The following is a 12,665-nucleotide window of genomic DNA, read 5'->3' as shown; positions in this document are numbered from 1 at the left end:
GTCTTATAGTTCTTGGTAGGTTTTGCAAAAGTCAGATGCTGTTTATATTAATTCTAAGTTTTACCCTACCAGTACAAATTAAATATGTCAGAGGAGTTTCCATACCTTCCAAAGAACATTTTACTGAAGAGTAGACAGTGCCTTCTGTAGCAGTTGTACCATTATGGGATAGACTGGAGCAAATTCCTTTCCTTCTCTACTTCTTACTGACTGAACATAAGCTTCCAGTGCACCTCTGTTAAAAGGAAAAAACCATACTCATTAGAATCGGAAGTGTTTGTTATGTGAGCCTCTAACAACAAGCTATACGGATCACACTTTCAATTTTGCACATGTTATTTTGTAAGTCCATTCCAGCCCATTTCCACATTAAGCTGTGATTTCTGAAAGAAATGATTCTCTAGGAAAATTTGTATTTAAAAAACTTACTTGATTACAAAACACATTTAAATACAGTATTTTTTCTCCGTACATGGATATATAAACTTCTTTTATCATGCAAAACTGTATAGAAAAATTCAGAAAGATGCAAAACCTAAAAGATAATTATATTCTCAACCATATTATTATGGCAGAAAGTTTGAACTGAATCATCTCACTTAAAAATGCAGCTTGAACACAATTTGGTCTGTAAACACCACGATGAGGGGACTGAACCTATGACTACCGTAGGTTTTACAACTGAAAAGGGTTACAGCTATGTTATGAGAACTACGGGCTTGTGAGAAAGGGCTGCATAAGGGTTGTCTGAAGTGGGTAATGCTGTGCCTTCCCTACACTGGCAGCATACTGTACTGTTTCAGATATTACACAGCACAAATAGAGGCACTTGTGCTCCCAGTACAAAATTGTCCATAGATGACTCTGTAACATTCTGATCTTTGCTGCTATAGTGAAGAAGTAATCAACCAATTTTGTGGACGTGGAACTAAAAAAGATAATGAAAAGAAAAGCAAGAAATCCAAAGGAGATAGGAGGCAGTTGTGGCAACTGTTTAAGCAAGTTATTCTGTATGTAACACACCAGTATGAGCCCCTGTTCTTTTAATCCAGATGATTACAAAAACTATTGCGCACAAAACCAAACTGAGCAGAGCCGAGGCCCCTGGCTGAAGTCAGAAAGTGCAGTACTTAAGAGAAGTCATTTCAAACAGCATTGGGGCCTATTCAGACAAATCATAATAGCAAACTAGTAAGAAAATAATCATTTTATGAGCTAAATATATTTTAGTTTGCTTTTGTTATCTGCCAATCCTGTAATGCACAATATACTAAGTAGGTTCATGTATAGGCAAAGAGTCTAGGAAAAGTCATCATTAAAGCATGTTTAGTTAGACCAGGTGGGTCAGCAAACTATTTTAGAAGGGGGCGGGTTCACCGCCCCTCAAACCTTATGACAGGCCGGAGTGCGCGCACACAACGGGGGGGGGGGCTTCTCTCCCCCTCTCTCCCCCAGCCCCTCCCCTCCCCCTGCTTTCCTACCTCCTCCACCACTCTGCGGTTGGGAGCCGGCGGTGGTGGCAACACCTCTCCTTTCTGGGCAGCTTTCCTGGGCACCAGGCGTGGGGCCAGCAGGCGCATCAAGCTCTAGCTGAAGCCCTGCGAAGCGCCCACCACGATGCCCACAGCGAGGCCATGGACAGAGAGGCTGGCAGGCGGGTGGCAAGCCTGAGCCACACCTCAGCGCGCAGGTGGCAAGGCTTCGGATTGGCTGGCACCAATCAAAGCCCAGCTCCCTCTGCAGGGCGGGGAGAAGCCAGGAGTAGGGAGGAGGCACCGCCATGATGTGTGTGGGGGGGGGAGAGGAATGGTGCCTGAAAAACATTGCAAAAAAAATGGCGCAGCCCGAACAATCACGCTGACCCAAGCGGTGATTCCAGGACCGTCCATGTGCCGGATCCAGAGGGGAATTGGGCCTGATCCAGCCCACGGGCCTTAATTTGCTGACTCGTGAGTTAGACCAACCAATGCCTCCAAAATGGTATCTCAGGTACGGCCAATCTAGGTTTCCTTAGATTGGAATTTAATGTCTCCCTTAGCTAGTCTGCACTGCTGTGTAACACAGTCAAGGGTGCCAGACTGACATAACATCTCTTGAGGACAAGCTCCTCACATTTCCAATAGCATGTTTTTACCATGTAGGCAGCTACGAGAAGGAATGGTGTAAAGGCTTATTCTGACACACGAACAAGGTGAGGTCTGAATCTATATTTACTTCTTCTGCAACCACAATCACTATAACCACAAAGCTGGCATGCCAAAACTCCCTCACCCTGAACATTCTCACCAGAGAGTTTCCTTCCCAACATCCCCTCCAACAAAGGGGTGGCAGAGCTCACTGGAGTGAGATGCCACCTGTATGTAAAGTTTAGCATCGTCTCAAGGGGCAGCTTGCTCCACACTGCTTTCCACGCTCCCTTTCTTTGACCAACAGCAACTAAATGGAGAACCACACACATTCAAAAATGGTCAGCATTCCACTACTTGTTCCTCTCTGTTTCTACCAAGTAACTGTTTAGCTCATCTGAAGAGTTTGCTAGCTGGTGGTCCTGTTTAGTAGGACACAGCTAACTAGATGGCACAATTGCCACAAGGAAACGAAAAATGCATATCCTACTTGGGCACGCAGGAACAACAGCAAAGCTTCTTGGACACTTGGGAATGTAACAAAATGTGTCAGACAAACACTGTTGTAATCCTTGCCCTGGATAGGTACTTGGAAATGATTTTGAGCCTCTGCCAGAGACTTGAATAAGAATATTAATATTTCCTACGTATACAGTGGTACCTCTAGTTACGAACTTACTGTATTTTTCGCTCCATAAGACGCACTTTTTTCCTCCTAAAAAGTAAGGGGAAATGTCTGTGCGTCTTATGGAGCAAATGCACTGGACGGCAGAGGGATCCCTCAGCGGCGGCTGCAGTCGTGAACTGAGGGATGCCTCCGCAGCCAGAGCCATGGCTCCCGTCCATCACTCGCTGTGAAGCAAGCAGACCAAGCAAGCATGCTCTGCGCAGCTCTCACTTTTCTTGCTTTAAAACAAGAGCCATAGAGGCTCTTGCTTTGCTGGCTTTATAGCGAGGCTCCTGTCCGTCCCTCCTCCCGCCTCGCTGTAAATCCAGCAGAGCACCTGTCCCAGTGTCTCCTCCTCCTCTTTTACAACGAGGCGGGAGGAGGGATGGGCAAGCAAAGTGAGAGCTGTGCAAAGTGGGACAGAAGCCATGTAAGCGGCTCTCGCTTTGCTTGCTTTAAAGCAAGCAAAGCGAGAGCCACTTACACGCTCTGCGCAGAATTTTTTTTTTCTTGTTTTCCTCCTCTAAAAACTAGGTACGTCTTATGGAGCGAAAATTTTGGTAATTCGTTCCAGAGGTCCGTTCTTGACCTGAAACTGTTCTTAACTAGAGGCGTCCTTTCTCTAATGGGGCCTCTTGCTGCTGCTGCTACGCCGCCGGCACATGATTTCCGTTCTCATCCTGCGAGGTAACTCTTCCAGGTTAGCGGAGTTTGTAACCTGAGGCATTTGTAACGAGGTATCACTGTACTCCTCTTTTTCCTAAGTGTTTGCATCCTGTGAAATAAGCATTCAAGTATGATTCAGGAGGAGTTATCACTGCCTTTATTCTTAATTTCAGCTGCTACCTTAGTAAAACAAGCTCCAGCAAAAACTACTGCTTGTAATCACAGCACTGCCTATATGGTTTCTTTCATTTGTTTAATTGTGTGTGCATGTGCATCTATACCTATTCAGAGAGATGTGTGTGTTGCAGTCTTTAAATTAATATATAAAGCCATTTCAAGAGTGCTTTAATTTTGTTCCGTATACCTTGCTCACCAAGCTCCTTCTCTTCCCTTTTTAGTTTTCTAAACACTCTAGCGAAACAAACAACTTGATCCCAAACATACTTAACTTGGAAAGCAGTCCTGCTGATTTAAGTAGAGTTTCTGCTGCAATTCTTAGGATTACAGCCCAGGAGGCACTGTATCATTCAAAACATATCATAGAGCCAGTACTGCACAGGGATACAAGTAGTTGAATCCCCAAACAGCTATAAAATAAGTAAGATGACATCTTTATTAGATGAATTTCTCCTGCAGTAGGAAATAAGAGTGGCTCCCAAAAGAGAATTCTGTGTAATTTGGAATCTGGCTTGCTTCTGCACCAAAGAAGTTCTAATAAAAGACTACCTTGCTGGTCTGGAGTTAATCCCTGAAACCAATGCAGCTATAAATGTCTTCTTGAAGAAGCCCTAATAGAAGTTGTTGCTTAGAATACACCAAAGCGCTTCCACACATGGTTAGACAGACAGCAGGATGCCCAAATGGTCAACAGCGGGGAAGAAAGAGGAAAGTTTCCAAGTTGCAATACTGCAATATTTCTAAACTTAATTGGGGAAAAAAAGTGTTTTACCGTATCAAAATGAGTCTGTCCTTCTCAGATGGATGGTCATCAAGCCACCGGGAATAACGTGCAATGGTCCACTCTGCTCTCTTTCACAGGAAATAAATAAATAGAAATATATATTATTTCTAGACATTTTCACATACTGGATAAAAGATAATGGCAACAACCTTTCACGGGTTGGTATACAGTAATCAGTAGCAATTCATAGATTGTTTAGCACTCAACCACATAGGACTGTAAAAAAACAGTTGCTTCTCCACAGCACTTTGGCTTGGGCAACTATTCTGGAAACGTGTAAAAAAATAGCTCAGAACAAATTAAATGGCCACTAAATTAGTTTCAACTATGGATTAAACAAGAGGGGAGGAAGCTGTGGCTCTACATGTTGATAGACTAGAGTCCTCCTCATCCCTGACATTGGCCAGGCTGGCTGGGGCCGAAGGATCACAGTATCATCTCTGATGATTTCCTCTGTTGAATTGTGAAAGCATTCTATTGCCAGAAGTTAACCAGGATGGAAAACTCCTGTGGCCTGCCGTGATCTCATAAAACCAACCCCACAAGCTGCAACTTGAGCATAGCTACGAAACAGCATTGGTGACAGCAATTTGAGAGAAATGGTTTTCCGCCACTGGTGGAGTATATGGTGAGAAAAGGCTGCGTAAAGTAATTACCTGGAATGGGGATTTTAATTCAGGTGGTGCTCTTGTAAATAAGAACTGAATAACGGTACTGAATGGAATGATATCTCCCACGGTCGGGCTATTGATGATATGCTCACTAGTCTGAAACAGCATTGGTCTGCGGGGGATAAAGCAAAAGTTAAGATGATACAGTTAAAAGAAGATTATGCTTCCCTATAATTTACTAGGAAAATGCCTCTTGTGGTGGATTCAGTTCCACATTGCAACAGGCTCTTCCAACAAGTACTTCACCTTTTCTCATAGGATTGAATGACGGCCGTTCATTTGCATGGGAAAATGCAGAGACACAAACAAAGTTGGAATGAGAGTTGAACCTGCGGTTGCCTCTTCGAGTCTCCCATTTCTTGGCAAATGTTTCGCCTCCACCCATATCAGTGTTGCCTATTGCAGCTGATTTTGCCCCACAAAAAAGGGCCCACAAGTATCTGACCACAAAGGGACAGAACCCAAGGAAAGCTTCATTTTAATCCATGCCACTCTAATAACACACACAGCACCATAAAAACAAACGTCTGTTCCTTCCCATGCAGCAGTTGTTTTCCGCTTTGCTTCATTGTCATTATGGAATTTGGTAAGCGATTGTTTGTAGTAACAGCAGCTTATTATTTAATTAAACAAAAACACTGCATCTCAAATCCTCTAATATCAGGGTAGGGGGCTGAGTGTAACTGCAGCTCATCAGCATAAGAACTGAGATCCACAACAAAAAGCAAAAAGGTGCAATTTAGCTGACATTTGCATGACAAAATTCTCCCAAGTTATAGTTAGACTCTGAATAAAATGTTCAAGGAAAAAGCACTAATTTGTTGGTAATTTTCACATGGTGCCGCCAGAAGGTTTTAATTAAAAACCCAAATAAATTGGCGATGATTTAAATTCTTCATTACCTGGTGCCAGCTGCGAAAAATATTTTGAAGGCAATATACCTGAATGATCTTAGGAGTCTGTAGGATATTCCCAGATCAGAGAGCCGTCTGCAGAGGGGAGCGACTGCTAACTCCATCTGTCAGAGAAAACGAATTGCACTTCAGTCAGATATTCAAAGCCCTGGGCCAAACCAGCCAGTTAGGAATTGGGGAAGGCAGGTTTTCAGCCAGCAAATTTCATGAAATAGAACCAGTTTTTACCAGCAGAATTTCTGGCAACAATCGAGCAACAACCTGCAGCCATGGGAACGAGCCCATTCCAACCATGGGACGAAGCCATGGAATTAGAAAACCAATGTCACTGCTGATACCATGTAAACAGGACCACCGTTAGCTATTTTAGGACCACCAGGAATGAATCTCGTTTTACTGCCAAATTAAGAATATACCCGTATTTTTTGCACCATAACACTCACTTTTATCCTCCTAAAAAGTAAGGGGAAATGTCTGTGTGTGTTATGGAGGGAATGCCTACGGGTGGCATGCCTACGGATTTTCCTCCTCTAAAAACTACGTGCGTGTTATGGTCGGGTGCATGTTATAGAGCGAAAAATACGGTGCCAAGAAAGAAAAGCCCACAGCTTATTCATTTATGCCAGATGAAATAATAACAGTAATATAAACAACCAGCATCTCCTCTGCATACACAAGAGTTTTTTCACTGGCTTTTGGAAAGAAGAGTATATCTGTACAACCAATCCCTTTGGTTTATCTGTAATTTATTCTATCCAAAAGAACAATATAATTTCTTACAGCCCCTAGGTTAAACATTTGTGCTTTGGCAAATGAAGAGTGGATCTTTTTATTCTAACGAATGGAGATGTGATTACTATTTTTGCTTGTTATCACGTGTCCATTTCCCCCTCTACACTAAGCTCACAACTCTTGTCTTAAAAGAGTATTTTTGTGTGCCAGAAACTGAAAAAAATATTGTGGGGTTTCCTTCCTCGGTTCTGACTTCATCATGTTCACATTTCAGTCTCTTAATCATACAGAGCTGCACAGCTTTTAAAGTGCAAAATATGACTCGCAATCTAAAATACTCCAAATTACTGTAACCCTAGCGCACTTGGCTTTTTTATACAGCAACAAAGCTCTTCATAATGAGGAGGTCAGAATGTACAACAATTCCCAGATGATGTCCCATGATATGTATAAATGTCAGGGAAATGTCATTTCAGAGTACCTTACTGACCCCAGCAAATTCTTTCCAGGCCAGACGGAATTGTGAAAATTGAGCCAGGCATTCAGCACAAGCCATTCTCTCCCCCCCCCCCTTTTACCCATATCTTTCAAGTTCGTATCTTTACAGACATCAATGTTTTGACTGCTAGATATAAAAACAGTCAAATTCCCCAGTGATTAGGGTGCCTTGGATGTAACTTTAAACATTTTTGGATATACCAAAATATCCACCATTTCTAAGGTGAGACTTACAAATATCTTCCTTTCACACTTTTCTTATTTAAGTTCAGTGTTACTTATAGTCTGTAGACCTTCAAATTCCAAAAGCAAATATCTGGAAAAAGAAACTTAAAAACAGAAGGAAGTTCATAACAAGCTGATCTTACAACCCACACTTAGCATGTTTTGTGCATCTTTCCTTTACGTCATCCCAGCAAGGGATGCCTGGTACCAAAGTGATTTAGTACATATATACCCTGCCTTTCTTCCATGATGGAACTTGAATTAGTGAACATGAGGCTCCCATCGATGCACTGACTAGACCTCCTTAGCTTCAGAGAAGTAGCTGCATTATGTGTTCTCAGAACAGACACAGCTTGATCTTTTTTAACACCAAAATACCTATTAATTTGTTCAGGCGTTTCAATATGACACCTCTGTGTGCGTGTGTGTATTTTCTTATTAACTAATGGTTTTCCGTGGTTTGTTATCTTGGTCACTAATGTTTTGGTGGTTTATTATTGTCAGTATGACTGACTGAATGCTCTTAAGTATTAATCTCTCTGAGAATCCCAAGTGGAATACAAATGTATGTATACATAAAATTTAAACAAGTACTGGAAGTAACATTGTTATCTGGCCCTACATTTTAAGTCTCCTGTTTCAAGGACAAATGTAAAACAGAATGTACATTTATATATATATTTTCCAATAACTGGTGTGCCTTGGACTACGTTGTGTATCAAAATCAGGGCTCTAGCTTACTTTAGGAATTTCAGTATCTCTCACGAATGAGTCGCTCAGGGTCAAAGAAGACATGGCTTTAATCATGTTTTTGGTTATTTTTAAGGATGCCCAAATACTAAGTCCCAGCTACCTTTCTTGAAACTGGCATGAAATGGGAGGGCTATTGAGAAATAGAAGGAATAAACCAAAACAAAGTAAGAAAGATTGCAAGTAGGAGATGGGCAGGGGGAGAATTAGAAACTAGAGATTCACAGGTTTACTTAAAACTTCCCTCCCAAAGAACAAGAGCACAGAGATTGCTAGCGAGCTAACATAATAAATATGTTTTTGGAAAGATAATGGAAAAGCTCATTTTATGGTTACAACCTGGGCTTTTTTTTCAACCGGAACTCAGTTCCAGCACCTACAAATGCCATTTTTAATCTTTCTATGGAAGAAACTTGCCACCAATTTTTATTTTTATTTTAGAATCTGGCTCTCAGTTGTTCTCCACAGTCCCTCTAAACTATGTAACTGCCATAATGCACACTAAGGTTTCATTTCAGCAGTACACTGCCACAGCCTCAAGGTTTCTGCTCTCAAACTCCAATTTTGGCAGCTGAAAAACATCCAGCCAAATCTAACTAATCCTAATTTATCACAGTCATTATAATCGGACTCTGCTTTTCATGTATGCAGAATATAAATATTTTTAGGTGGAGAAGAGCTTGTGGAACAGCGAAGCAGCATATGTTTGTATGTCTCGGGGCATAGGATTTTTAATTCAATGTGTAGTTCAGTGCATATGAGGAAATAAAATCAACACTGTCTCCCTTTCATCTATCTACCTGTGCAAAATCAGCAGCAAGCCGCATTTTTCCGCCTTCGCCGAGAGGCCTTAGTAGGCTGGCATTGCGAATAAAAAGCTCAATTGCTCTCTGGGCAATGGCCTCTGTGCTCTCATAGACAAAGTCGTAGCATTCAAAGTGTCTGAAGTAGTCATTCATGACTCTCGCGATGAAGCCCTGTAGTTCTTTCATGTACAGAGAACAAGGGACATCGGGCTTTTCTGAAGTGGGTAGCGACCTATCAAAAGAAACAAAGAGGATAACGAATGTTAATTTCATGTTTGCATCAACTTTAACCACGTCACTGCGCTGCTTCACTTTTGTCCTGTGAAGGAGAACTACAATGGCTGCATGCATCACACCATCATATTTGTACAGAAATAAGCTGTGTCTGAAACACCTTTTCCTCACGTTAACTGCAGTTTTACAAGGAAAATGTGAACCGTTCTAGTGGTGTTTTCTCTTCCTCTTCCCCCCCTCCAAGTCTGGAGCATTTTCATCAGCCGGAAGCTGAAAAGCTCTAAATTTAAATGGCACAGCTGTTGGTATAATTCTCTAATAATAGACCACATCATACATATTGTGGTGTTAAAAGTCCAGCCTGCCTCAAAACCCTCACTAAGTCTGCTCTTGACTTAAATTGCTCAGAGATTATATGCACAGATGCCTCCAATCTGGGCAGAACCAGTCCAGGATACAAGGTGTAGCAGTAACAAGGCAACAGCAAGGACCAGACTTCAAGAATCCATATCTCAGAGGATTTAGTCAGTAAAGTGAGTCAACAGGTCACATTAGAAGTCTTCTATTCCAAGCAATTGACCTTCCCCCCCAATTCTATTCAAAGTGGCCCCACTTTAGAAAGGGCTGAGGGCCTACGTAAGTTCCAGCCATGTATAATAAACCAAAAACGTTTTTCAGAAGTCCATGTTCTCTCCACTGGATTCCTTCATAGAGGAGGATAAGCAATTACAGTCGTACCTTGGAAGTCAAACGGAATTCTTTCCAGAAGTCCGTTCGACTTCCAGAACGTTCAGAAACCAAAGTGTGGCTTCTGATTGGCTGCAGGAAGCTCCTGCAGCCAATTGGAAGCTGCGAAAGCCCCATCGGGTTCCAAAGAACATTCACAAACTGGAACACTCACTTCCAAATTTGTGGCGTTTGGGAGCCAAAACGTCCGAATACCAAAGCATTTGGGATCCAAGGTACGACTGCACAGATGAAGCAGAATGGAGCTGGGACAGAAAATTTCACAAACTTCTCTCAAAAGTAGGATTCATTGTACTTCTGAGTACTGTATTTTTCGCTCTATAGGACGCACCCGACCATAGGACGCAACTTGTTTTAGAGGGGGAGAAGAAGAAGAAATTCTCCCCTTCTCTGCGCAGCGCCCCTTCAGCGAAGCGGCAGGAGAAATGGAGTCCCTTCCATTTCTCCTCCTGCTTCAGCTGAAGGGGCACTGCGCCTTAGCTGAAGGGGCACCTACCCTTCAGTGAAAGCAACCCAAAGCCTCTGGAGTGCAGCGGGAGCTCCCGCAGTGCTCCGGAGGCTTCAGGCCTTGGTGCGCACTGACCCCGCTCGCTCTCCAGGCTTCAGTGAAGGCACCCTGAAGCCTCCAGAGCACAGCGGGAGCGCTCCCACTGCGCTTCGGAGGCTTCGCGTTGCTATCGCTGAAGCCAAGCAGCCTGCATTCGCTCCATAAGACGAACACACATTTCCCCTTAATTTTTGGAGAGGAAAATGTGTGTCTTATAGAGCGAAAAATACAGTACTTCTCCACACAATCCTACCAAGGCAAGATGCAGGGCAAAGCTGCTAACATTTTTTGGAGGGTGGGGGAATGGGCTACGAACTCAAGGATGGAAGCCTGAGTAAGACTGCTTGGCTCATTCAACAGAAGACTTAAATGCCTGCAGTGGAGTTCTCTTATGCCAACTCAACTATTAACCTGAGCAAAGTGATGTTTGCCTCTTGCCACACCTTCAGAGATGGATTAAGACCTTTAGAGGTCCTTAGTATTGAAAAATTTTTGGTGCCCCATATATATCTAGTTCAAAATGTAAACAATAATAAACTGTAAAATGAAATTTTATTTCTCGAAATTAAATGAAACCTACAGTAAGATGGAAAATGTTGATTTCTGTATACTTCCACTTCATTTATATTTGAAAAATGTTCTCCTATTTTCCCTAACTAAAAAGTCTTTGATCAGATCCTCAAAACAAATCTTATGCAGCATATCTGCTTCTATAATTAGTAGAGATAGGGCATGCAGCCTGGCTAGTTGCATAGTTGTTCTGTTGGGATTTTTAAATATACATCAAGTCAGAAAAAGAACGCTCAGTTAAGCAATTTGTGACCATTAATGATAAAATGCTAAAACCATTAATGCTAAAATTAGTTCTAAAAGTCTGGATATGGACATTATCTGTGCAGTCCCCCTTCCCCTGATGCCCTAAGCACGTGCTTATTTTACTTAACAGTTAATCCAGTCCTGCACACCTTCAGAGAAGGCCCAGATTTCCCCAACACGCCCAAATATATGTGATACGAAAATAAATGCAAGTGGAATCCCTGCTCCCTTATCAACACTCGGGAACTCCTTCCCAGCTGAGAATCATGCTAATATAGAAGAAAACTTTTCAGGCTTGAAAGACCCCAGTGAAGGGAGAGACAACGGAAAACCTGCTTCTATGTAAAGAGAGATCAACTAGCATTTATTTCTTGAAAATAATTTTGTGCATCCAGTCAATTCTCACATTCTACTGTAACTTTAAATGTCAAAAACTAAATAATAAAAACAAGTGGCTTTTTTTTTTTTAAAAAAAAAAATCCTCACTGGAAAATCCTCTTCTCACATTTCATTTTAAAAAGTGTTGTCCATATTTACTTTCCAGGCAGACAAATAATTTCAGCAGCCAGAAGTCCTGCTAATTCCCCCAACAGCACAGGCTGGCTGCTAAGGCAAGCACTTTTGCCGCAAGGTAATAAATCTCTGGGGTTTTCGATATGGTGCACATATCGTCCACATGTCTAAAACAACACTGAGATAGTGACTCCATTACCCAGAAAAGTCCTCCTGATGCATAGTGATGATAATAGCCTCTATCGAGTCTCCAACTGAGTTCAGCAAAGGTTGCACAGCATTTCCCATCAAATCATAGACTGCCTACAAGAAGGATAACCAAGGAGGAAAAAGAATGAGTAAAAAAACCATACAAGACATCAATATGCTGTCCATGAATACCAAGAGATAAATAAATTACAAAAACTTTATCAAGTTAATTCTGAACAGTGCTGTTTTGTGCCATGACATAGTCTGTGTATTTATACAGATATATCTATATAGATGTGTTGTGCGATATATTTTGAACCTATATATACATGAAAAGTTAAACGTATTGTGCAACTTAACTCGAAATCTTCCCAACTCCTTATGTGGAGCAGTGGCTGAACAAGGGCCAACAATAAAAGAGGCACTTACAACAGGACAAATTCTTCAGGGAAGTGTAACATGATGTGACAACCGTTTCCAGAGCTTTCTACAAACTGAAGTTTCTGACCAGTATCTGACCAGTTCCACCATTCAAATGTGTATGCTTCCTCTTGTGGTAGTTTTTAAATTATGCTGACAATATCGTTTGAAACTAGGGGCTTT

The 12,665-nt window shown here is 41.9% G+C and overlaps 1 protein-coding gene and 1 long non-coding RNA gene across 4 annotated transcripts in view; one reads left to right on the top strand and one right to left on the bottom strand.

Annotated features, from left to right (window-relative positions):
- The window catches only part of COG5 (component of oligomeric golgi complex 5), a 166,378-nt gene that overhangs the window by 8,801 nt on the left and 144,912 nt on the right, over window positions 1–12,665 (bottom strand). For all 3 annotated transcript variants that reach the window (XM_081878475.1, XM_081878476.1, XM_081878477.1), the window contains exons 17-22: window positions 12,073–12,176; window positions 9,011–9,248; window positions 6,033–6,109; window positions 5,077–5,203; window positions 4,409–4,488; window positions 106–235 (exon numbers count right to left, since the gene is read on the bottom strand). In XM_081878475.1, the coding sequence (XP_081734601.1) occupies window positions 121–235; window positions 4,409–4,488; window positions 5,077–5,203; window positions 6,033–6,109; window positions 9,011–9,248; window positions 12,073–12,176 (741 nt within the window). In that variant the 3' untranslated portion in view covers window positions 106–120. The remainder of the gene's footprint in view (window positions 1–105; window positions 236–4,408; window positions 4,489–5,076; window positions 5,204–6,032; window positions 6,110–9,010; window positions 9,249–12,072; window positions 12,177–12,665) is intronic.
- Window positions 11,966–12,665, top strand: part of LOC309351129 — a 34,673-nt gene continuing 33,973 nt past the window's right edge. Inside the window, exon 1 of the long non-coding RNA XR_014160707.1 lies at window positions 11,966–11,991. This is a non-coding gene — a long non-coding RNA (uncharacterized lncRNA). The remainder of the gene's footprint in view (window positions 11,992–12,665) is intronic.

The sequence above is a fragment of the Podarcis erhardii genome (genome assembly GCF_964252035.2).
Source record: "Podarcis erhardii genome assembly, chromosome: 10".
Taxonomy (NCBI): Eukaryota; Metazoa; Chordata; class Lepidosauria; order Squamata; family Lacertidae; genus Podarcis; species Podarcis erhardii.
Note: the sequence above shows the minus strand (reverse complement) of the source record. Positions and strands in the feature narration are given on the sequence as shown.